The 23,569-nt window shown below is 43.1% G+C and overlaps 1 protein-coding gene across 1 annotated transcript; it reads right to left on the bottom strand.

Annotated features, from left to right (window-relative positions):
- Positions 1-231: 231 nt before the first annotated feature.
- On the bottom strand, positions 232-5,564 carry LOC147641528 (subtilisin-like protease SBT2.6). The gene is made up of 10 exons (XM_086786242.1): positions 4,436-5,564; positions 3,732-3,876; positions 3,173-3,567; positions 2,985-3,080; positions 2,746-2,818; positions 2,329-2,614; positions 1,779-2,104; positions 1,433-1,685; positions 1,008-1,289; positions 232-863 (listed from the first exon to the last, which is right to left on the bottom strand). Exons 1-10 carry the CDS (start codon positions 4,606-4,608, stop codon positions 451-453), a joined length of 2,442 nt encoding a protein of 813 aa, XP_086642368.1. The 5' UTR covers positions 4,609-5,564; the 3' UTR covers positions 232-450.
- Between the last annotated feature and the right edge of the window lie 18,005 nt (positions 5,565-23,569).

The raw sequence follows: 23,569 nt of genomic DNA, 5'->3' as shown, positions 1-23,569 counted from the left end.
CCTCTGTCTTGGTTTCATTTGGGGGAAGGCAGCACTGGAACAGTGATCGCCTGACGAGTTGGCCATTTACTCCACCCCGCGATTGATCTCTCTCGGCTAATTTTCGAATCGAAATAGTAGTAAAAAGAAAGTTAGTAATGCCAATTTTAGACGGGTTTAGTAATATCAGTTGCACATATATATATATATATATATATATATATATATCAAAGCTCCTTCGGCATACAATCATTTGCTAAAAATAAAGTTGAATCAAAACATGAATTGATGTCAGTTGTGGGGGCCCTTTGCCACAAAATCTCCTGATCTGGGCAAGTTCACAACCAAACTTAGTTACATTAGACTTTAATCGATGCTTATTGGGGGTTAAGCTACAAATAATCTCAGCATCATGTACATGTTCTTGGTTTGGGGCTCTAGGGGGGGGTTAGAATTTGGGGAGGAATCAAGCTAACTGTTCCCAGCTCTTATGGCCAATGGGATTCTCACCGAGTGCCTTTGATCACCTCTTAGATAGAGGACGCCAAAACTGTATTCACCAGTGGAAGGAGCAGCCACTCTCAGGACCACAGACAAGGCCATTGATCTCCCTGCTTCTATGGTAAATGACTGTGGGGTGACTTGCATGGATATGCCAGTCGGCGCCACATATGATGATGTGTATGTCTCGGTGTTGCCGGCTACATTAGTGACTGTCCTTGCGATGGTTCTGGTGTCCAACAGATTGGATATGGTGATGGATGGGGAGTTAAGATCTGCTGCTAGCCTTGCCTTAGGGATGCAGCTCGAACCGGTAGCATTCAGAACCTGTGTCTGGTCCACCTCTGACACTGCGCACAGAAAGTTGATGTAATCATCGTATCCTGAAACCAGAAAAGGTAACGTCTCCTCAGAAGATAGCAGACATGAATGTGCAAGGCATATGTAACAACAAGCACAAAGCCAATCCCAAGCTCAAAGTTTAGTTACCATCACTGACCAAGCGCCCCTTAAGGTGCCCCCCATACCTGCATCAAAAACCAAGCCTGGATCAAGAGCAGCAGTTGCATTGATAGCTCCACTTCCAATGTCAAATGGGGTAGCAGGATCGAGGGCGACGGCGCCACTAGCTGAATAGTGCTGAGCAAGAAGTGGTGCGCCTTTGTTATCAAGGACAGAGGCAGTTGTCATCATGGCTGATGCAATGGCTGCTGGGCTCCACTCGGGATGAATTTGCCGGATCAGGGCGGCAGCACCAGCAATGTGAGGTGTAGCCATACTTGTCCCTGACATCATGGCGAAGTTTTGACCTAATATCGCCATATGAAGAACAAAGTCACCATAAAGAGGATTTCCCACCATCATAACGCTTGTTTTGTTTGAAAAACAGACTCCTTTATACCATGACCAGGTCTATTTTGACAGTAGGACTTCAATTAAAAGCTGAGCTTACCTTGGAAATCAGGCTCATCTATACCTATGGGGGTCCAAGCAGCCCATATCAGAGAACCAGGAGCCAGTATGTTGGGTTTGAGAACGTCAGCATCTTGAAGACTGTAGTCTTTTACACCTGGCCCTCTAGAGGAATAGAGAGCCACTTGTGGAGCTGCTGCTTGGAAGTCTGGACTCATCCCATTTCCTATCTTTGCTTGGGCTCCAGAGTCGGAAGTCTCTCCATCTGATGTGTTGTAGTAGTTCAAAAGAGACTGGCAGAAGAATGGGACCAACTTAGCATTCATAAAAGCACCATGTTAAGAACATTACTTGCAAGAGAGCTTATCAAGAGAGTCGTCACATACAAGGGAGTCCTGCACATCTGTTATGACTATCCCTGGCATTGCAAGTGGGATTGGATTGAACTTGTTCCCAGGCAAGTCCGTTTTCGTGAACAAGACAAAGCCCACAGCACTGAGATTTTGTGCAGTGTCTGAGACCCTCTTCACTGTTGAGGCTCCATATATGAAGCTGAAGGAGTAAGTACACATGAGGATTTTGCCTTGGACTAGGGTCTTATTGAAGGCTCCGGGCTGTTGACAGTTCGAGGGGTTGAAAGAAAACCCCGTGTTGTTCAACAATGCATCCTCGGCCAGTACCAGGTTGTACATTCGATCCCCGGGGGTAGCAGCTGCTAAGATCAAACACATCATCAATACAATGGGATGTGTAACGACATCTACAAGTCTCACATGTTATGACCATTCTCTCTTTCCACTCAGTGATGGTGGAAGATGATGCCTCCTCTATGATACACTTATGAAGCTCATGCTTCCTCTATGATGTATGAAGATGATAAGAAGCACACTATAAGGCATCATGATACTATAACGACATCGTGATGGACCGACTTACGTGCCAGACCCGCCCCCGCCAGCTTAGCCCCATTTCCCAGATATATCCAGTTTGTATAGTTCCTGTCATCAAGCCCTGCAGCAACTGACATAATCCATGGGCTGAAAGAGGCCATGGTCCTTGGATAAGGCCCCCCATTCCCTGCAGCTTGCACTACAAATACTCCCGCCTTCACAGCTGACAGAAGAGCCACATCGAATGCATTTAAAAATGTTACATGCATGCTTGACGGGGGACTGCTGGGTCCCACAGACAAGCTCAACACATCCACTCCATCTTTGGCTGCCTGTTATCCCCACACAAACACAAAGCTAAGATCAGCTTACCCATAAAATCATACATGCATCATTCTGCTAGTACACATTAGTGCCCTGCCTAGCTAACATGCACTTGATTGATTGGCGCTTGTGGGCTTGCCTGATCAATTGCTGCAACAACGTCAGACACGAATCCTCCAAATTGTCTGTACAGAGCTTTGTAAACAGATATTCTGCCATTTCAGTCCAAGATTAACACTCACCAAAAAATCACATCAAACATCTAATATTTTAACAGCCAAACTCACCAAAAAATCACATCAAACATCTACAAAGGCGCAAATACGAGATTTCAAAATCGATGACACAAAATCCCATGGGTGTTATCAAACTCCTTACCTTGCACGAGGTGCCATTCCACTAGCATCACCGAAGTAAAAGCCATCATTGGTGACTGAAACTCCATGGTTTCCAGCTGCTATTGAAGCAGTGTGGCTGAAACAAGTAAGCTGTTACTTGTCAGTAACTTTCACTGGAGGTGGCTCTCATGCCTATCTATTGTGTCTATACGTAAATCTGCTGTGTACCTTCCATGGCCATCTCCATCAAGTGGAGAAGCAAAATCATTGGATGAGTTGAAGGCCCCAGCTGCTTGAGCAGCTGCTGCAAAATGCTGTGCTGCAATAATCTTGCCATTGCAGAAGAGACCATTGGTATCAGTGGTCTTCTCACACTTTCCATGAAAGCTCTCAAGAGGAGGGTAAGGGATGGACCCATTTACAGAGAAGCTTGGATGAGTGGGGTCAATGCCAGTGTCTATGATGCCAACAATTACACCTTCTCCTGCCCCAGTAGGTCCCCCCTCAATGGGCCAGACCCCAGTGGGAAGCCCCAAGAATTCAGGGGTGTGGGTGGTAAGCTTTTCCACTTGCCAATCCCTTTCCAGTCGCCGTACACCCGGCAAATTTCTCAGGGCATCTGCCTTTTGAAACCATAAAAAAAACACACGTCAAATCTGTTCTTCAACATTGGGGCAAACAGCACAATGCATGGGCTTGTTCAAGAGAGGGTTAAGAACATAGGCAGCCATTTCTACTGTACAAGCGCCAAAAGTGCAGCATGCCTGGATATCCAAACAGAGGGTACCTGCTCAGTAGAAAGCTGCACTGCAAACCCATTGAGAACATGGCTGTAGCTGTAGAGCTTCTTGTAAGAAGCCGGCCCAAAAGTGCTGCTCAGTAATTCATCATGCTGGGCTTCTAGCTCTGCAGAGTACGCCCGAGCTGCTGGACTATACATTTCACACAGAGCAAGAAAACAATATTGGATTAAATTGTTGCATTTAGCAAAAAACACTGCGTTTCCGTAGCCACAATTACAGCTACCCAGATTAAGAGTGTGTGTGATTTTGCTGCAATACTCACATTTCCAAAAAGTAACATTTCCATAGCCCACATTTCTAACCATAATATTGAGCAAGTCAGAGATTCTGGGTTTCTAATAAAAAAACAACAAATCTCATTGCAGATCCAGATTGTATGCGCATTTTGCTACATAACCCACATTTTCAGAAAGAGAAAAATTAAGGCGAAACTAAACAAGAAAACCTACTTCTTACCTACATCAATAAAAAATCTGCATTTTGCTACATAACCCACATATTATTAAGGAACTGAGAGCTGTTGGGCCTTATGCAGACAAGAAGCCTACTAGAGACCCAAATTATTAGGGTTGTGTGTTTTGTTGGATAGCCCATGTTTCTGAAATCAGTGTGTGTGTGTGTGTGTGTGTGTGTGTGTGTGTGTGTGTGTGAGAGAGAGAGAGAGAGAGAGAGAGAGAGAGAGAGTTACCTTGTAGTGAAAGGCCTGGCATTGGTAGTTCTATCCTTTTCAACAAACTTGTGCACAGCATGAGTGCCATCCAGTGTTACTATGAACACTTCATCTCTGGCATAGGCCAAGAGTATGCAAGCAAGCCAAAAGAAAAACCTTGCAGCATAAAAGGGTTGCTTGGTTATTGCCATTGCAATCGAGCATGGATTATCTTTTAATCCCTATTTACCTTAGCCAAATGCAGCACCTCACTGGGGTTACAAGCTAGCTGCCATTGATAATGTACAAGTTGGAGTGTTAAGGGCTTAATTAACCAATAGGGTTTGATCTAATTGTCCAGCCCAAAATAAGTGTAATGATTTATTAAGAGGGGATTTTGCTTACAGCGTCACAGCTTAGATTTAGCTTAAAGATGGATGCAAAGCCCCTCTAGTGGACTCTCGTTCAAGACAAGCTATGGAGTGGGCAACACTCAAATAACACTACACTGCATTAGAGTGCAAGATTGCTGAGAAGATTGCAGAATGTGAGTTGACACGTGCAGCCAGTTCGTGTGGTTTATGTGATGGTGAGGTTAGGGGAAGAGCCTACAGGAGGGGGGGCATTCAATTTTAACTGTCAAAGAAAGAGGGCGCAAGACTCAAGACTCAAGAGGAGGGATCGTGTTGGGTTCAAGAAGCAGGCTATCTTCGAATAACAGTGAGGTCCGAGGCAGCAATGTGTGTCAGGACACCTTTAAGGTAAAGATCAAGCTAGGGCAAAAATATAACCAGACTGTAAGCAAGCAAGCAAGCAATGGAGCTATTGAAAAGAAATCTCATACACACATTCTCTCTCTCTCTCTCTCTCTCTCTCTCTCTCTATATCGGCTCAATTTGGGCTTTTCTTCTCTACGAAGGAGCTCAATGGGCAGACAGCACCCGCCCAGGGAAGGTTTAATGTATTCACTCAAACAGAGCCCAATCTGAGCGCCCACAGAAGAATAATGATGGCACAGGCCTCGGCTGCAGAAGCTCAAAAAGCAAGGCGCGGATTGAAATGCTGCTATTTATGTAAAGAAAGAGAAAGAGAAGAAGACCATGAATGCTCGAGCTCAACCGTCAACTTGTATCATACTAGAGGGCTACTATCACATAGAGCTTTCCGTGAAGGAAGTTCATATGAACTTCATAAGAAACCCTTCAAGAAAGATGACAAAAATGTACGCAGTCTGGCCAGCTGATGAAGAGAAAGAGAGAGAAAACCGAACCAATAATTAATTTAAAAAAGAAAAAAAAAAAGAGAAAGAGAGACAGACAGACAGACTGAGAGAGCCGTTGAAGTATGTGAAGAAGGTGTCAGCTTTGGGAAAACCCAATGATCCATTGGCAGTGATCCATGTAATGTACAAATAGTATACATAAATAAATACCATACATACATATACTTATATTTTTGCAAACCCAAATACTTTCAACATTAGTCTTATCTTAATTATTCCTTTTTTTGGTGAATAATCCAAACCTAGGATTTTCAAGAATCACAATATGGCTCAATGCCATCATTCACCACCTAAAGGTAGATTCACGTGTTTATGGTTTTCTTCCCATCACCAAATGGGCATAGCCCAAGTGGTTAGAGCTCTTGTCCTCTGGGGACGGCCATAGGTTCGAATCCCACCAATCTCGGAAGAGGACAACTTATAGCAGCTGTCCTCTTGTGAGATCGGTGGACCCCTTGAGGTTTTCGAGGGCGTACATCTCGAACGTGGCCATTCATCAAACTGCACGCTGCCAACTCAAATTCATGTTATTTTTGTTGCCTTCGTCTGAACCATGCCTAAGGCCCCCTAACCTCTTGACTAAGTCACACGGGTGTTAGAAGAATGGGATCTACGGCTGGGAAGTGAGGCGTGCTTTTTGTTAAAATTTGGGCCGTCCAAACTATGAAACTAGGCCAAAAATATTGAACTCGGGCATCGGGCTGACGTGGAAGCATTTTTGCACTCGTGGCAAGTGGGGTGAGTGACATGGGTGTATGCGTGGCTGTGGGGACACGAGGGGAGCACAGGGCTAATGATTGCGCTAAATTTGAATTGCATGAATCGCTCCTCTGTTATATGTACATTATGTGTGCTATGTTATATACACATTATGTGTGCATATACTAGGAGGCTAACCCACATTAGGCTTGTGAGCATGGGAGCATGGGAACAAGCTCTAGTGGAGCATGGGTTAGGACTAACCTTAAGGGTTAAGGTTAGGGTCAAGCATCCAAGGGTCACACATGGGAAATGGAAAGTCAAGAGTCACTTGAGGGCCCTCCTATATAATAGGGGCATGGGGCACACTCAAGGGAGTTGGGAGCTTGGAGGCTTGGAGGCTTATGCTATGGTCTCTTGTGTAGAGGTCCATATCTACTTACCTACCATTTCATACTATAGCTACATGCTATTGGATTGGAGTTACACCTCTTGATGGTATGGGACATCAAGGTAGAGGTATGATGTATTTCATTTATTATTCATGTGTGCATCCCTTGGGCTCGGGGGTGGTTGCGTGGTTGAGTTTATGCCTGATTTATGCATGTTTATGCATAACAATTATCTAGAGAGATCTTAGGGTTTTAACAGTGGTATCAGAGCAATCTCTATTTAACTGTTGTTGATTTTTTTTAGTAAATTTTAATATTTACTAATAAAATGTTATTTTTTGTTGATTTGTGTTGATGAATTGCACGTGGATCATCGATTTGGTGATTGGAACGTGTGTAACTACAATTCAATGGACGAATTGACGTTGCGGGGAAATTCCGTGAGTTAATGCTATTTTTTCCTATTTTTTATGATTAAAATCAAGCATTAATGGAATTTTTTACAAAAATACCATAAAGTTTATGGTGGATATTTTTGTAGAATGGATTCCCTGAATTTCTAGAAATTTTAGAAATTTTTTCTAATTTTTTTGGAATTTTTTGAGCATTTTTTGATTTAAAATGTATTTTTATACATTTTTTGCGGGTTTTTTCCGCGGGAATGCGATCAAATTTCTGTCAATTTCTACTGAAATTCAGTAGGGGACAGCGTGTTGATGCATGAGATGCTCTCCCGTGTGTGTGGGACTCTCTCCGCCTCTCAAATCTGATTTTTCCTTCTTTTTTTCGGGAGAAAATCTCTTTAAAATGATTTTTTAAATATTAATCATAATTAATGATAATTATGATTAAAAAAGCTTAATTAAAAAGCTTAATTAAAGATTAAGCTAATCTCTCTGATTAACAGAGAGAGAGAGAGAGAGAAGAGATTGGAGGAGATAGATGGAAATTGGAGGAAAGGGAGGAGAGAGGGGAGAAGAGAGAGTCCCTCTCTCTCTCACATCTCTACGTGCAGGCGACAGGAGAGGGGGGGGGACTGCGCGCACAGCAGCCGGCGGAAAAAAACGCCCCCCCCTAAAAAAATCAAAATGAAGATATAAGCTAAAAAAGGCTTATTTTCATATTTTTTTAAAAAATGAGTTTTTAATTTTTAAAAAAAAGCTTTTAGATAATATTTCAGAAAAAAAAACTTGAAAAAGCCTAAAAAATTTTGAGAAATTACGGGATTTGAGATAAAAATTTATCGAAAATTTTTTCTTGAAACTTTTTGGCTTTTCATCTTCCGGAAAACCTTTGGCTTTCCATTCTCCCGAAACCTTTTGGCTTTCCGAATTCCGGAAAAACTTTTGACCTTCCGTATTCCGGAAACCTTTGACCTTTCACATTCCGATTTTTTTTTTTGTCTTTTCATTTTCCCAAAACTTTTGGCTTTCCGTATTCCGGGAAAACCGTTGGAATTTCAAAAATTTTTGACCGTTCGTATTCTAAATACGTTCGGGGTAATTTAAAAATTTTTAAAAATTCCTGAAAATTAGTGGAAAATTAGACAAAGGTTATTTTAAATTTTGGAAAAATGTGGGGTTGGTGTTTGGCATGTGGTGTGTCCATTTGGGCGCCCGTGACCATTCAAATTCCTTTAAAATTATATTTTTTGACCCAAAAAATTAGAAAAATCCATTAAAATTAAAAATTTTCATTGGATTTAAGAATTGTCAGGCGGAATTGGTAATTTCGTGAACGATGGGATTCTTAGGGAAAATTAGAAAATTTCTAGAAATTATTTTTAGAAATCTAAAAAATTGGTATTTTTAAAATATCAATGGTATTTTGGCAAATTAAATTGCTAAAAATTTTCTGGAAAAATATAGGTTTGGAATGCCATGACATAGGTTTGGTGGAATTCAAAATTATTATATTTTGAGGCCCTATAAATTAAAAAAAATTAGGAAAAAATCATGATAAATTTTTTTTCTTGAGAGTTTAATATTTTCGAGGGTTATTTAATGTTGAAGTACGTTTTCTCGTGCTGACATTAGATAGATGCGGGTTATTCGCATATTATTAATACGATTATACCTCGTATTAATGGATATTTATGTTTGGATTAATTCTAAACGATCTATTCATGATTTTTTACCATTTTTTAGCCATTCTTTTTGGACATGTTCCTTAATTTCTTTTGATGGCTATAATTTACGTTCAAAGTGTGTTTTACCTTTGACACTTTTCCATGATAATTTATTTTGCACTTATTTAAGTGTGGATTGTGCTTAATTTCTTAAGCCCAAGATAAATTCTATCATGGGTTAGTTGATCGGTTTGTTTTGGTGGATTTTTATTGGATGTTTTCCAAGTTTTATATGGACTCATCAGGTTCTGCCTAGATCACTTATGTCTAGGGTTTTCTTATTGAGTGCTACACACATGTGTTTCACTTTCTTACTTTGGAGTTTTATTTGAATAACACAACGTTCATATACTCCGGATTGATGAGTTGGCCACCAATCTTAATGCTTCTTTTGGCATGATTTATGTCCATTCGATGGTATGCATTGATTTTTATGATCAACTATGGTTTTCATGGATTTAAGGAGCTTCTATGCTTTTATCCATGGTTTTATAAGGATCTTTTGATCTTTTGAATAATTACATGTGCTTTGAAGGTAGCATTTGCCTTCGTTTTTTGTACGTAATTTTGGAGTATATTTCTTGTACTCTTATACATATTCCAACTCGGATACCTAGTTGCTTATATATCTAGGTGAGTTATTTTTCTACCCTAACTTTATTGTGTTTTGGGTAGTTATCATTAGAAAGGCACCAATAATTCAATTTCTTTTCTAATGATGTACTCAGGAGGAGTTATTCCTTGATGTAGTCTCAAGTATATAGAGACAGGTTTAGTATGTGAAAGTCTGGATAAGGCCATCTTATTCCTTTTATAGAGGATTTTATTCATATTTCCTAGACGGCATACTAGGGAGTTTCAAATTGTTAAGGTATGTATGGGTGGTATCATGGTGGTATGGGACGCTAGTGATCCCTCACATATATTATCTTATGGGATAATTTGGGCTCAAGATTGTTGCCTTTCTTACATCACTTAGCATGTTGACCTCCTCAACATTCAAAGACAATCTTATTTTCTAAATTCACTAGAAGTTATAGTGTGGGCATTCTCTAGATAAACTTCTTTTATCTATAGCCTGCATGTTTTGATGAGGGTAATCTCATCGGCATTTTCACTTGTTGAAATCTCTTTTCTTTAGAGTTCAAACAAGTTTATCTTGTTGTGTTCGGATAAGGAAATTTGGATTCTTCCTTTGTTGGCATTTCTTTCTCTAGTTCCGTACTTTAGGTGATTTATAATGTCAACCTAATTGTTTATGGATGGACATATGTGACTCATCGAGACGTTGATGACTCTCTATGTTGATATGGGTAACTCGAGACGTCGATTATTCCATATGCAGATGTGGATATGTCGGGGCACCGATGAATCCCTGGTTTCTGCTGTTATAATGCCATATTTTCTTACTTTATTCCGAATGTTTTACAATGAGGAAGTTACTTTGAACGTGAATTGCTCTGATCATCCGCAATCTGATGGGCAAACAGAGTGTATGAATCAGATTGTAGAGTATATGCTTCGTGCATATGTCTCTAGAAAATCATCATATTGGAAAATATTCCAATGATGGAATTTGCCTATAACAGTTTTAAATATACGGCTATTGGTTTTAGTCCGTGCATATTTATGTATGGGTATTAACCCAGGGCACCTATTGATGTCGGTCTTAAGGACATCGAGCTTAATGCATCGAGGGATTTCTTGCGAGATATGCAGGAAATGCTAACCGAAGCTCAGGATTCTATCAGGAGTGCTCATGATAGGGCACGGTTTTATGCTGATAGGGGACGCTCATCTCGGTCTTTTGAACCAGGAGCGTTGGTTTATTTTAATGTTCCTAAAGATTTTCAGACTTTGTCAATGGGAAAATGCTCTGTAATGCCTGTGAGACCGACGGCAGACCGGATGGCCATGTCAAGACTATGGTCCTACGGAAGTCGAACCCTAGCATAAGTTAATAGCTTTCGGAGTCTCGAGAGTATTATTAGTGCTAGCGGGGTTCAGGGGTTAATGGGCGTTAGGGTTTGGTCCATGTGTGTACACATTTAAGTTAGCACGGCTCTTAAGTAAGATGGGCGGCCGGGCTAGGAGGTGTGGACACAGGCCAGGATTTTGCTATAAAACCCAACGAGAAACCCTAACTCGTCATTATATGGTTGGGAGGTGAATCGACTTCCACCCTCTCTTCTTCTCCACGCCGAAGCTATGGCGGCTTGAGGAAGACGCAGCCGTAGCGGAGGCGTTACACTGGTATCAGAGCTAGCGGCGACCGGCGTGACCTGCACGAGAAAAGAGCTCAACGCTGCAGCAAAAGGAACGAGCGCCGCCGCCCGTACGGTGACCTGCACGAGCGCAGCCTGTGCACGCGTCCGCGTGTCCGCGTGAATAGCCCACAGCGAGCGCCGCCACCCACCTGTCGTCCGTACGGCCTTAGCAGACGGCCACCACAGCGGACGCCCAAGGCGGCGACCAAGGCAGACCGGCAGTCCTCGAAGGCGATCGGTGAGCGATCGTTGGCGCGCCGTTGGCGAGCGCGCGAGAATTCTCCCTTACTTGAGTGGCACAAGGGGGAGGCTTCACCATCCAAGGAGTGGGGTTTTGAACCCACAACCTCAAGCTCCAAGGCAAGTGTGCTAGCCACTTCACCTTTTCACTTGTGTTGTTCTTCTCTTCAAAAGAGCTCTACTTATTCTTTCAAGGGAGGACACAAACTACAAGGAAAGTGACACAAACTACAAGGAAAGTGACCTTTTCACCTTCAACTTTCCTTCTTTCAATTTGTGAGAGGAGTTTTCTATGCTCCAAGTTTGGAAGTTTTTGGTGGACGGATCTTCAACGACATGCTACATGCAACACACTTTTTTGCATGCATGTGTTGATTGACGACTCAAGTGGTGATTTCTTCTCGATTTTCGTGCATGCAAGAGGACTTCTTCTACGACGCTTCAATTGGAGTTCACTTTTGAAGGTAATCCGTTCTCTATTTGTAAGCACGTGCATACCATGGCCTCAGCGGAACCGTCTCATGTTCACTTCGATTTTGAGAATGATATGCATGATGTTAGTGAGGCACACCCTTTGGGTGGTGGTGTGGGTGATTCGCGACAGGCCGTTGCGCCTGATCGGGATGACAACATGACCGATGCCGAAGGGGGTGCGAGTCCAATAGATGATTATGGTTTGGTAGACACGGTAGAGTTTGGGCGTCTCACTTCAAGGGTAGTTGCACTTGAGCGCACTATAACAAATGTCAATACCAATCTCACAAACATGAGCACGCTTTTTACTGAATTTATGGCACGTTTTGCAAGTGGATCGGCGACAAGTGGAGGGCCTATTCCGATAGTTATGCCTCCTCTTGTTCCAAATCCTATAGTAGAATCTATTGCACCATCTGCAACGCAAGAAGGGGCTATGTTGAAAAACGTGAAGCCGCCTGTGTTTAAGGGAGAGGAGCGCGATCGTAACAAGGATGTGGTCCATACATTTTTACACAAGTGGACGGACTTGCATCGCTTACGCCGCACTCCCGCTGCTGTTATGGTCACTGAGACGAGTCTCACACTTGAAGGTAAAGCCTACAAGTGGTGGATGAGTCTACCTATTGAAACTCGCCCTAAGACTTGGGAGGAGTTTGTGACAGCATTTAAAAAGGAGTTCTTACCACAAAACGAGAAAGATCGGAGTTGGACAGCCTGGGACAAGTGCAAGATGGAAGGTCTTACACTTAATCAGTATGTGTCCAAATACCGTGAAGTCATTCTCAAGCTAGATGGTTTGGACGACTTTCAAAAGGTTCGTGGGTTTGTTAGAGGCCTTGATAAAGAATATCAGGCAAAGGTTAAAACCCAATATCCTAAAACTTTGGAAGCGGCTATCCAAAGTGCCCTTATCTTTGATGACACCATGGATAAGAAGGGCATGGATAGACCGGCCAAATTCAATGGCTCGCAATTTAATGCTAATAAGCGTAAACTTGCCAGCAATTCTACTGAAAACACAAAGAAGTCTAAAGGGTCAAGTGGTCCGTTGTCTTCACAAGACTTTGAACGGGCCAAGAAGGAGAAACTATGTTATCATTGCTTAGGTAGTGATCATGAGAAGAAAAATTGTCCACAGTTGCCTCGCAAGAATAAGGATAAGGAGAAGGTCAAGGAGAAGGCTGTACACATGGTGCAAACACTTCCCTTGGATGCTGATCCTAAGTATTCTGCGGTAGAGGTTTCGCACACTGCCGAGATGCATGAGTGTAATCTCACTGCATCTATGTGGCAAGAGACAGTTGGACCACATGATTTGGTCCGTATGCATGGCTCCATTTATGGTCATCGAGTACGTATTCTCATTGATGATGGTGCCACGCACAATTTTTTGAACTATGCATTAGTTAAGAAATTAAAGTTGCCGGAGACAAAGAGTTCTCATCGTTATGTGGTGTCCACCATTCAGGGGGATGATCACGATGTGTGGGATACTCTAGTACGGCAAGTGCCTGTGTTTGTGCAAGAACACACTATGGTTCTTGACTTCCAAGTGATGAATATGTCTCGTGCGGATGTCATCTTAGGACGGGAGTGGTTATATGGGTTAGGGTCATCACTCAAAAGGAGTTATGAACATAATACGTTTACGTTTGAGGCCAATGGTAAGCATGTTTTACTTATTGGGGAACGTGATGTACCCCCAACACCACTAGCACGGCTCTTAAGTAAGATGGGCGGCCGGGCTAGGAGGTGTGGAATCATGTTCAAATGAGGGGTCCCTCTCACTCAAACGGTAGTGTTTCCAGTTCTTCCACACATGGTTCTTCTTTATCACAAGATGAACTACAGCGATGGAAAAACTTTTCCATCGATGATGGATACTTACTCCACAAGGGGAGAGTTTGTGTTCCATTGGACTTAGACACTAGGCGCCAAATTCTTTTTGAGTGTCATGATAGTCCAAGTGCAGGTCATGCGGGCATTCGCAAAACGTATGCTCTCGTAAGAAAGCATTTCTATTGGCCTGGACTTCACAAGGATGTTACTGACTATGTTCTGCAGTGTCAGAAGTGTCAAGTGAACAAAGCAGAACGTCTTAAAGCTGGCGGGTTACTGCATCCATTAGAGATTCCTGACGGAAAGTGGGAAAGTATCTCTATGGATTTTATAACGGGCTTGCCCACAACGAATCGTGGACATGATGCCATTTGGGTAATCGTGGATCGATTAACCAAGCTTTGTCGGTTTGTGCCTACTAAGAAAACAGTTACAACTCCAGAATTGGGACGCCTTTTCGTGGAGAATGTTTACCGACTTTATGGCTTACCATCCAATATTGTCAGTGATCGCGATCGCAAGTTTAACAGCCATTTTTGGCGAGCAGTATTCAGTAAAGTTGGGTACTATGTTGAACCTTAGTACAGCTGATCATCCGCAGACAGATGGTCAGACTGAACGGGTTAATCAAGTGCTGGAAGATATGCTTCGGGCATATGTCAGCAAAAAACAATCTGATTGGGAGTCTTATTTGCCTATTCTTGAGTTTGCTTACAATAGTGCAAAGCATGTCTCGACAGGCTTTAGCCCTTTCATGTTGATGTATGGTTTTCAGCCACGTTCACCAGTGTCGGTGGGACTGGCGAATGAGAAAATCAGTCAGGTTAAGGATTTTATCCAAGACCATATGGATATGTTGCGCCTTGCACGATTAAATGTTCGTCAAGCGCAAGATCGTTACAAGAAGTTTGCGGACCAGAAACGTAGGCCACTTCACTTTCAAGAAGGTGATTGGGTGTTTCTGAAGGTACTAGAAAACTCCATCAGTTTAAAAACGGGTCCCGTACCAAAATTGTCGCCCCGATTTTGTGGACCGTTTAAGATACTCAAGAAGGTGGGCCCAGTAGCCTATAAACTTGAGTTACCAGCACATTCCAAGGTTCATCCCATCTTTCACGTAAGCCGTTTGAGGAAACGCCTTATGGGTCATGAAAGGCCGGTGGATGATTCTTTCTTGGTAGAATATGTGGAACCCCCAATACTGCCTCATGAACCAGAAAGAGTATTGGATTATCACATGTTACGTACTCGCCACCAAGTTCGGAAACAAGCTCTTATCAAGTGGAAGGACCGTCCAGAGGAAGGCTCCACTTGGGAAAACATTAGTGTGATGAGGAAACGTTTCCCCACTTTTGTTTTCGAGGACGAAAACTCTTTTCGAAGGGGGGAGTAATGTCAGGACTATGGTCCTACGGAAGTCGAACCCTAGCATAAGTTAATAGCTTTCGGAGTCTCGAGAGTATTATTAGTGCTAGCGGGGTTCAGGGGTTAATGGGCGTTAGGGTTTGGTCCATGTGTGTACACATTTAAGTTAGCACGGCTCTTAAGTAAGATGGGCGGCCGGGCTAGGAGGTGTGGACACAGGCCAGGGTTTTGCTATAAAACCCAACGAGAAACCCTAACTCGTCATTATATGGTTGGGAGGTGAACCGACTTCCACCCTCTCTTCTTCTCCACGCCGAGGCTATGGCGGCTTGAGGAAGACGCAGCCGTAGCGGAGGCGTTACAGGCCATGTCCGGGGTTCAGTGGGAGAGGACGCCCATTCGGAGTCATGGGCGGCCAGGCTAGTGTGGACGGCAGGCCACACACTATATAGCCTGGGGGATGAGGGGCAATCCTCATTCTTCCTCTATAGCGGCGTTACGGATATGTAACACTGGTATCAGAGCGTGGTTCAATGGGATCGTCAGAGTCCACGCGACCGGAGCCCACTCGGCCCACTCGATGGTTTTCAACCATTCATCTCCTTATTCTTATCTCCAATGGAGTGTGTGGAGGGAGGCGGCCAAGGAAGAATGGAAGGGAAGAATTCTCTCACTCTCTCTCTCTCTCTCTCTCCCCATCACACACAGCAAGTCTCCACGCAGGTAAGCAAAGCAATTCTGGTTTTGTTTTTTTTCTTTCTCTGCGTTGAAATGGTCTGCCCGTTGAAGCTTGTGTGTGGGGGGCGTGTACACCAGCCCCACTCTCGTAGCTGAAATTCTGCGTGGAGGGGCGAAGACCCCACGAAAGAAGGCTGAAACATGTGTGTGGGGCGAAGCAAGCCCAGGGCGAAAACAAGCCCATTACCATTAGCTAAAAACTCTGCGTGGGGGGGCGAAGCAACAGCCCCACTGCGACGACCATTCCCCACAACCGTGTGGAAGAGCCTGGGGGGGGCTTGCCTTGGAAAGGCGAAGACTCTAAGCCGTCGTCGAAGAAGCTGCGTGAAACAAAATAGTTGGGAAGGCGTTGAAAAGAAAAGTCCGTAGACTGTGCGTGGGTGGTGACTTGCGCCCAGGCGGCCAGCCAGGCCCAGGCGGCCAGCCAAAGGCCAGGCCAGCCAGGCCTAGGCAGCCAGCCAGGCCTAGGCGGCCAGCCAGCGACGGCGGCGGCGGCGGCGGCCAGCCAGCGAGATGGCCAGCCAGGCGGCGGCGTCGGCCAGCCAACGGCGGTGGCGGCCAGCCAGGCAGCGGCCACCGGACAGCCAGCGACAAACGGCCAACCACCAGCGCCTGCAGGCACCAGCGCGACAGCAGAAAAAAAAAGAAAAAAAACCATTTATTTTTTTAAATATATTTTCATTATTCATTTTTATGAAATTAAAAATGAGAAAATTTCAAACGAATCCTCTCTCGGAAGGGGAGGAAATATAATCCCCGCAAGGGATAATCTCGGCAAGGCACAGCCTCTCGACCATTTTTATTTTTGTTATGAAGACTCTGGGGGCGTAGCCTCGCCAGATTTCAATTTACACTTTTGTGAGCGTCGTCTTGCTAGAGTTAAAGTTTCTGTTCGGACAAATTTGTGTTTGTTTTGTAGTGACAAACAAATGTGTTCTTCTGTAGACACACCTTCTCTGCAGTGTCACCACTCAGGTCTAGTCCGGAGTGACTTGGTCCTAATTCGAGGGGGTGACACATTTGGTTCAGAGAAACTAAATTTAAGCTGAGCATAGACTTAGTATTGACCATCAAAGTCACGTAGTTTGGCTATAGTGTAAATCTAAAACTACGATGTGTTTTACTTGGGCTAAGAGGACCGGCAATGGCATCAGTTGTGCCCAAATTAGACGAAGTGCTTATCACGAGAAATCAAGGTAAGCCTAATTGAGCCGTAGTGCTCATAACCCTTCACAATCTTTTAACAATTGCTAGAAGATTGTGATAAACTTTGGCAAATGAGAACCATGTACAAGCGTAGTCTTGATGTGGTTATGCCTTGTGTCCAAACAAGTTGCTTACTATTTGTAGCAACAAGAGAGCCTTGGCCCGTAGAGGCAAGCTGGCCCTTGTTGGTAGTAACAAAATAGTGTCATTACTTGGGCCTAGAGAGTAGTGACTAGTTTGATTTAGTCACGTAGATTGCCTTGTAAAAGTAATCCCTAAGGTGTGTATTACTTGGGATAAAGGGGCTAGCAGTGCTGCTAGCAGTACTCAATTGAATGGTTTATCTAGGAGTACTAATATGAGGGATTAGCATACGCCTAGATAATAATAGCAGATTTAAGATTGATTTGTAGAAATCAAAGGTAAATCTGAAGGGGTATAGTCTTGAGATGTAATGCTCAATGCCCTTATAGAAGTTGATCGAAGAGAACTGTTCTTAAACTTACTGGCATGGTTTTCTCTTTTTTTTATTGCCATGTGTCGACATCCCACTGCTCGAGAGTTTGTGGTGATCTTTCGAGCGGGGAAAGAGCCTTTTTATATGTCACATCAATTGGTTTGGTGGTAATTTGATGGTATGGGACATCAAATTCTCACGGAATCGATTGTAGTCTTGGTGGAATGGGACGCCAAGGCTTGTGCATGTAACTTGACTCTTTGGCAGGTCTGTATGTACACTTGTCTGTAGTGATAAAGTGTGCAAGATAAAATTTGAACTTTGAAAATTACCAAATATAGCCATAAGTTGGGATAAAACCCAGTTACAGAGTTCGGAGAAGCTCTAAATAGCAAGACCATGATGGTGTACTAGTGCTAACAGAGTGATTTAGTTCCGGAGTGATCTAAATCTAGAGGTTAGCAGTAAGACTAGTTTGGTTGGACAGTTTCATGCATGGGGGACGCCCTATAGCATTTTGCAAGCGTAGTCTTGCCTATGTTCAACATAAGCGTGCGATTGTGAGCACATTTTAGTTGCTACCATATGAATTTGGGAAATATATTACTTTCCTACATAAGCAATTGTAATATTGCATGATAGGCTATTTTGCTTACAAAGTTCATGTGCGTGTAAACCCTATAAGTCGTATGACCCCTGGGGAATGAGTGGAGCATTTCTAGGATTTAATAAGGTTTTACATGGCAATAGTGAGTAGTATCTCACTCCAGATGAGCCTGGTTGTTGTTAGTATCGGATCCGACATATGTAGTGTACATAAACTCGGGCTGAGTTAGGATAGGAGGCTAAGCCGGAGAGCTTAGTGGTAAATCCTACTGTATCTGGTGAGTTTTGACTTAACCGGAGTGTTAAGAAGTAAACTCAAAGTGGGGCTGAACTGGAGTGTTCGGAGGCAGACATATCTTTTGTTAAATTGGAGAATTTAGCAACAGATGATCTTGGGGTGAACCATGGTACCCAGGAAAAAAGCTCTTCACACTAAAATAGTGCACAATAATTTTAGGGTGATAAAAATCCATCGCAGGAATGTTTTACAACTTTCCATAGATGATAGATGAAGACCATGTACTTTACGGAGTTAAAGTACATAGGTGGTGACTTCGGCGCCACATTTTTTGTAGGAAGTCACCAGTGGTGTGGTTAGGTCAGCTGAGACTCCACAAGACCTATGCACTAGTTTTTAAGTTGACCTCTATGATAAGGACGTCCAAAAATTCGTGTTGTAATACCAGAGATTGTACTGCAATGTGCAATGGAGGGGTCAATTTGTGTAGTCACTTTTTAGCAGCAAGTGACTTAAGCATCTTGTTATAGATGGTTGTATATGGTACTCCCACTCGGGGGAGGTACGCCATTGGGTACGGAGTTACTCACAGACTAGTATGGAGCTACTAGTGTGATGATAGTGGGTACGTAGTTACTCACTACTAATACATAGCTGCTAATAAAATTAAGATCCTCGAGTGAAAGATACTCTAGATCAACATTTTAAATTACCGAACCACATTCATGAGTATCGAGGTACTCATAAATATGTTGACGTTGCTCAAATCGAGGGACCGATTTGTTCGATGGTATGGAATAAGCAAGGAGAGTGGAGTAACTTAAAAGTTACACATCACTAGTCCTAGTGAGTTGTCAAGGTCATCCGTAGTTTGATGATACCCTCTACCTATCAGACAACATTCAATTTTGCAAGCCCTGGCATTTAATCCGTAGTGATTATGAGTTTGGTGTGACATATGGTTATGAAGTTCTTACAAGAGTATTCGTTTATTTGCTTGTCATTGGTTATAGCTTGGTAGAGATTGCCACCTGTGATGGGTAGGTAGCTTTGCCGCTATAATGAGGAGGCAGCAAATAATGTTCTCATAGTTATACTTCATACCAACACCAAACAGGGATAGGATGAAATTCCTAAGTTCATCATCACGAAGTACTGTGATGTTTGCATTTATATTGAATGTATGATGTAATGAGACATTGGGCTTGTGTAATTACCATCAATTATCTAGCAACCTATGGCGTCGCAGCAAGCTCAGTCATTATCTGTGGATTGATAATGTGGTTATTAGTAGTTTGGAATTTTTCTTGATAGATGGTACAACCCACCCAAATGATTCATAAGTGTGTAACCGCTTATGAAGGGTAATAATATGCAACAATGAAGCACTTTGTTACGAGTGTGAAACCACTGATCTGTTGCAAAGCAGTTTATCAATAGTACCACCATATGTGCGTAGACACTAAACTACATCTTCGTTGCAAGATGTTTGAAAGTTTCTTGGAAGGACTCAAGAATATAACATATGATATTAAACACGGTCTAGATTTGTTCTTGGACCTATGACTCTAGCGCATAGTCCGCTTGAGAGTAGAGTTTTTGAGGACAAAAACCTTTCTTGAGGGAAAGGAGGGATATCCTCAAATATCACATAAACTCAAATAGTTGTGTGAGTCCAGACAATACTTGAAGGGATGTGTCTGGTAATAGCAACAAAGAGTAATTGATTGGATGTAACTCCAGACACCCGTAGTGGTGCAAGAATCTTTATCAAACATCTCCACATACTATATGGTCTGCCCGCATATATAGTATGGCATAAGAGATAGGAAGTTTGATTGTTATATTTGAAGGGAAATCTTCAAAAAGTTACATTTGCTCTGAGTTAGAGTGGAGTTTAACCATCTGTAGATTGATGGTAGTTAGAAACTCAACAAGATTCTAGAGCATATGCTTGTGCAAAGATTGGCTCTAGTTTATTTCTCCTATGGTCGTAGAGCTTTCCAAGGAGAAGTTTTAACAAGTTGGTGATGCAACATGGTAGCGTAGTCTACAAATATCTAGTAGCATAGTCTAAGAACTTGCGCTACTAGAGTGCTCTCCAGTACATTAGCTTCTGTGCTAATGACATGATGCAAAATCAAGGCATGAAATTTGCCTTGGGGTTTTGGTTGAAATACCAAATCACGGCTTGCGTGAGTACTACTAGACATTTGCTTACCAATAACTTCCCCAGTTTGTTTTCGAGGACGAAAACTCTTTATCCTGTAATGGCACGTCGGATTGCCCGTAGCGGCGGTCGAGCTCGACCGGACACATGGGAGAAATATGCTAATTACTCCATTGACGACGGGTACTTACTTTACAAGGGTAGAGTATGTGTACCAACTATTGGTGACTTTTGGGCCCAAATTCTTAAAGAAAGTCATGATAGTCCAAGTGCGGGTCATCCTGGGATGATTCAGAAGACCTATGCACTAGTAAAAAGACAGTTTTATTGGCCTAGTTTGTTTAAGGATGTCCAGACTTATGTGCTGAAATGCAGTAAGTGCCAAATCAATAAACATGAACGTCTTAAGGTTGGAGGACTACTCCATCCGCTGCTGGAGATTCCTCAAGGGAAATGGGAAAGCATTTCCATGGATTTCATTACTGGTTTACCCAAGACGAGTCGAGGGAATGACTCGGTGTGGGAGGACTACTCCATCCGCTGCTGGAGATTCCTCAAGGGAAATGGGAAAGCATTTCCATGGATTTCATTACCGGTTTACCCAAGACGAGTCGAGGGAATGACTCGGTGTGGGTGGTAGTGGACAGGTTAACTAAAATGGCAAAGTTTATTACCACGAAGAAAACTATTAAAATGCCAGAGTTGGCAAAACTCTTTATTGAACATCCCTACAAGCTATATGGCCTGCCCGCAGATATAGTGTCGGATAGAGATAGAAAGTTCAACAGTCATTTTTGGAGGGAAATCTTCAAAAAGTTGGATACTACTCTGAGTATGAGTACGGCAGATCATCCGAAGTCTGATGGTCAAACTGAAAGAGTTAACCAAATTCTAGAAGATATGTTGCGTTCTTATGTTAGTAAGAAGCAATCTAATTGGGAAGAGTACTTGCCCTTATTGGAGTTTGCCTATAACAGCTCCAAACACTCAGCGACTGGATTTACACCATTCATGTTAATGTATGGATTCCAGCCGAGATCTCTGATGGCTGTAGGCCTAGAAAAGGAGAAGATTCAATCTGTCAAGGATTTCCTTGAAGATATGAATGATATGCTCAGAGCCGCACGTGAGAGCATTCGTAGCGCTCAGGATCGCGCTAAAACTTATGCGGATAAAGGACGAAGAAAGGTGACCTTTACAGAAGGTGACTTTGTATTCCTCAAGGTTCCTGCGCAGTCAGAAACCATGAAAACGGGAAAGTGTGATAAACTTTCTCCGAGATATTGTGGTCCTTTTAAAATCCTTAAGAAGATTGGGGACGTAGCATATAAACTTGAGTTACTGGAGAGTTCTCAAGTCCATCCTGTCTTCCATGTCAGTAAACTGAAGAAATCAGTTCACGGGTTAGAGAACGCAGTTTCTCCAGAGATTTTGGTGGACTTGATGGAGCCACCAAAGATACCACATGAACCTGAAAAGATTCTAGAGTATCGTGACAGACAAACCCGACATAAAGTGTACCAGGAGATACTTGTTAAATGGACAGATAGGGATGAGGTGGTAGCTACCTGGGAACGCTGTAGTGCAATTTCCAAAAGGTTTCCCCAGTTTGTTTTCGAGGACGAAAACTCTTCTTAAGGGGGGGGTAATGTAATGCCTGTGACCGACGGCAGACCGGATGGCCATGTCCGGGGTTCAGTGGGAGAGGACGCCCATGCAGAGTCATGGGCGGCCAGGCTAGTGTGGACGGCAGGCCACACACTATATAGCCTGGGGGATGAGGGGCAATCCTCATTCTTCCTCTATGGCTGGGTGGTGAGCCAGAGGCCATCCCCTCTTGTGGTAACGCCCGTTGCGGCATTACGGATATGTAACATGCTCGAATTTATCTCCTAGATATTGTGGTCCATTTCGAGTTATGCATCGGATTGGCACGGTTGCGTAAGAACTAAAACTACCTCCAATTGTTAGAGGTCATCCAGTCTTTCATACTGAAAGGGAAACTGGGAGGTGAGGATAACAGAGTTACTCCTCAAGAACTCGTTGAAGTCGAAGATTTATCCTATGTTCCACATGAACCTGATATGGTACATAAATTCAGGGAAAGGAAACTTTGTAGTTGACTTATCCTTGAGGTTAAAATTAGGTGGAAAGATAGGAAAATTGAGGATTCGACTTGGGAGTCAGTTGAGATTGTTCAGCGCAGTTCTCCTTCTTTTCATTGCAAGAGTGCAATGTTTTGAGAGAGGGGAAGTATGTTATATGTACATTATGTGTGCTATGTTATATACACATTATGTGTGCATATACTAGGAGGCTAACCCACATTAGGCTTGTAAGCATGGGAGCATGGGAACAAGCTCTAGTGGAGCATGGGTTAGGACCTTAAGGGTTAAGGTTAGGGTCAGGCATCCAAGGGTCACACATGGGAAATGGAAAGTCAAGAGTCACTTGAGGGCCCTCCTATATAATAGGGGCATGGGGCACACTCAAGGGAGCTTGGAGCTTGGAGGCTTGGAGGCTTATGCTATGGTCTCTTGTGTAGAGGTCCATATCTACTCACCTACCATTTCATACTATAGCTACATGCTATTGGATTGGAGTTACACCTCTTGATGGTATGGGACATCAAGATAGAGGTATGATGTATTTCATTTATATATTCATGTGTGCATCCCTTGGGCTCGGGGGTGGTTGGGTGGTTGAGTTTATGCCTGATTTATGCATGTTTATGCATAACAATTATCTAGAGAGATCTTAGGGTTTTAACATCCTCTCTCTCTCTCTCACACACACACACACACACATATTACTCTCTCTCTCTCTCTCTCTCTCTCTCTCTCTCTCTCGCTCTCTCTCTCGCTCTTTCTCTCTCTCACACACACACATATTATCAATTTGTCTTGCTCACCTTATCTCCTGTAACATTCAGCCTGATAGCCCATGCATCCATAGAGAGAGGTGAGTATAAGGATTTGGGAATGCTCCATGCTATCTACATGTCTACAATAAAAGGAGAGAGGGGGGGATGCAGATGGAATGGCACTAGCAGCAGCTGTAGAAGTAGAA

The sequence above is a fragment of the Cibotium barometz genome, chromosome 1 (genome assembly GCF_041138505.1).
Source record: "Cibotium barometz isolate CiBa-2024 chromosome 1, ASM4113850v1, whole genome shotgun sequence".
Taxonomy (NCBI): domain Eukaryota; kingdom Viridiplantae; phylum Streptophyta; class Polypodiopsida; order Cyatheales; family Cibotiaceae; genus Cibotium; species Cibotium barometz.
Note: the sequence above shows the minus strand (reverse complement) of the source record. Positions and strands in the feature narration are given on the sequence as shown.

What these genes read in the sequence shown, in the direction of transcription:
- LOC147641528 (XM_086786242.1), bottom strand. Translation starts at nt 4,608, where the DNA reads ATGGCAATAACCAAGCAACCCTTTTATGCTGCAAGGTTTTTCTTTTGG. An exon ending in GATGGAGATGGCCATGGAAG is followed by an intron (nt 3,081 to 3,172) that starts GTACACAGCAGA and finishes TACTTGTTTCAG; the next exon opens with CCACACTGCTTCAATAGCAG. An exon ending in CAGATGTGCAGGACTCCCTT is followed by an intron (nt 1,686 to 1,778) that starts GTATGTGACGAC and finishes TTCTTCTGCCAG; the next exon opens with TCTCTTTTGAACTACTACAA.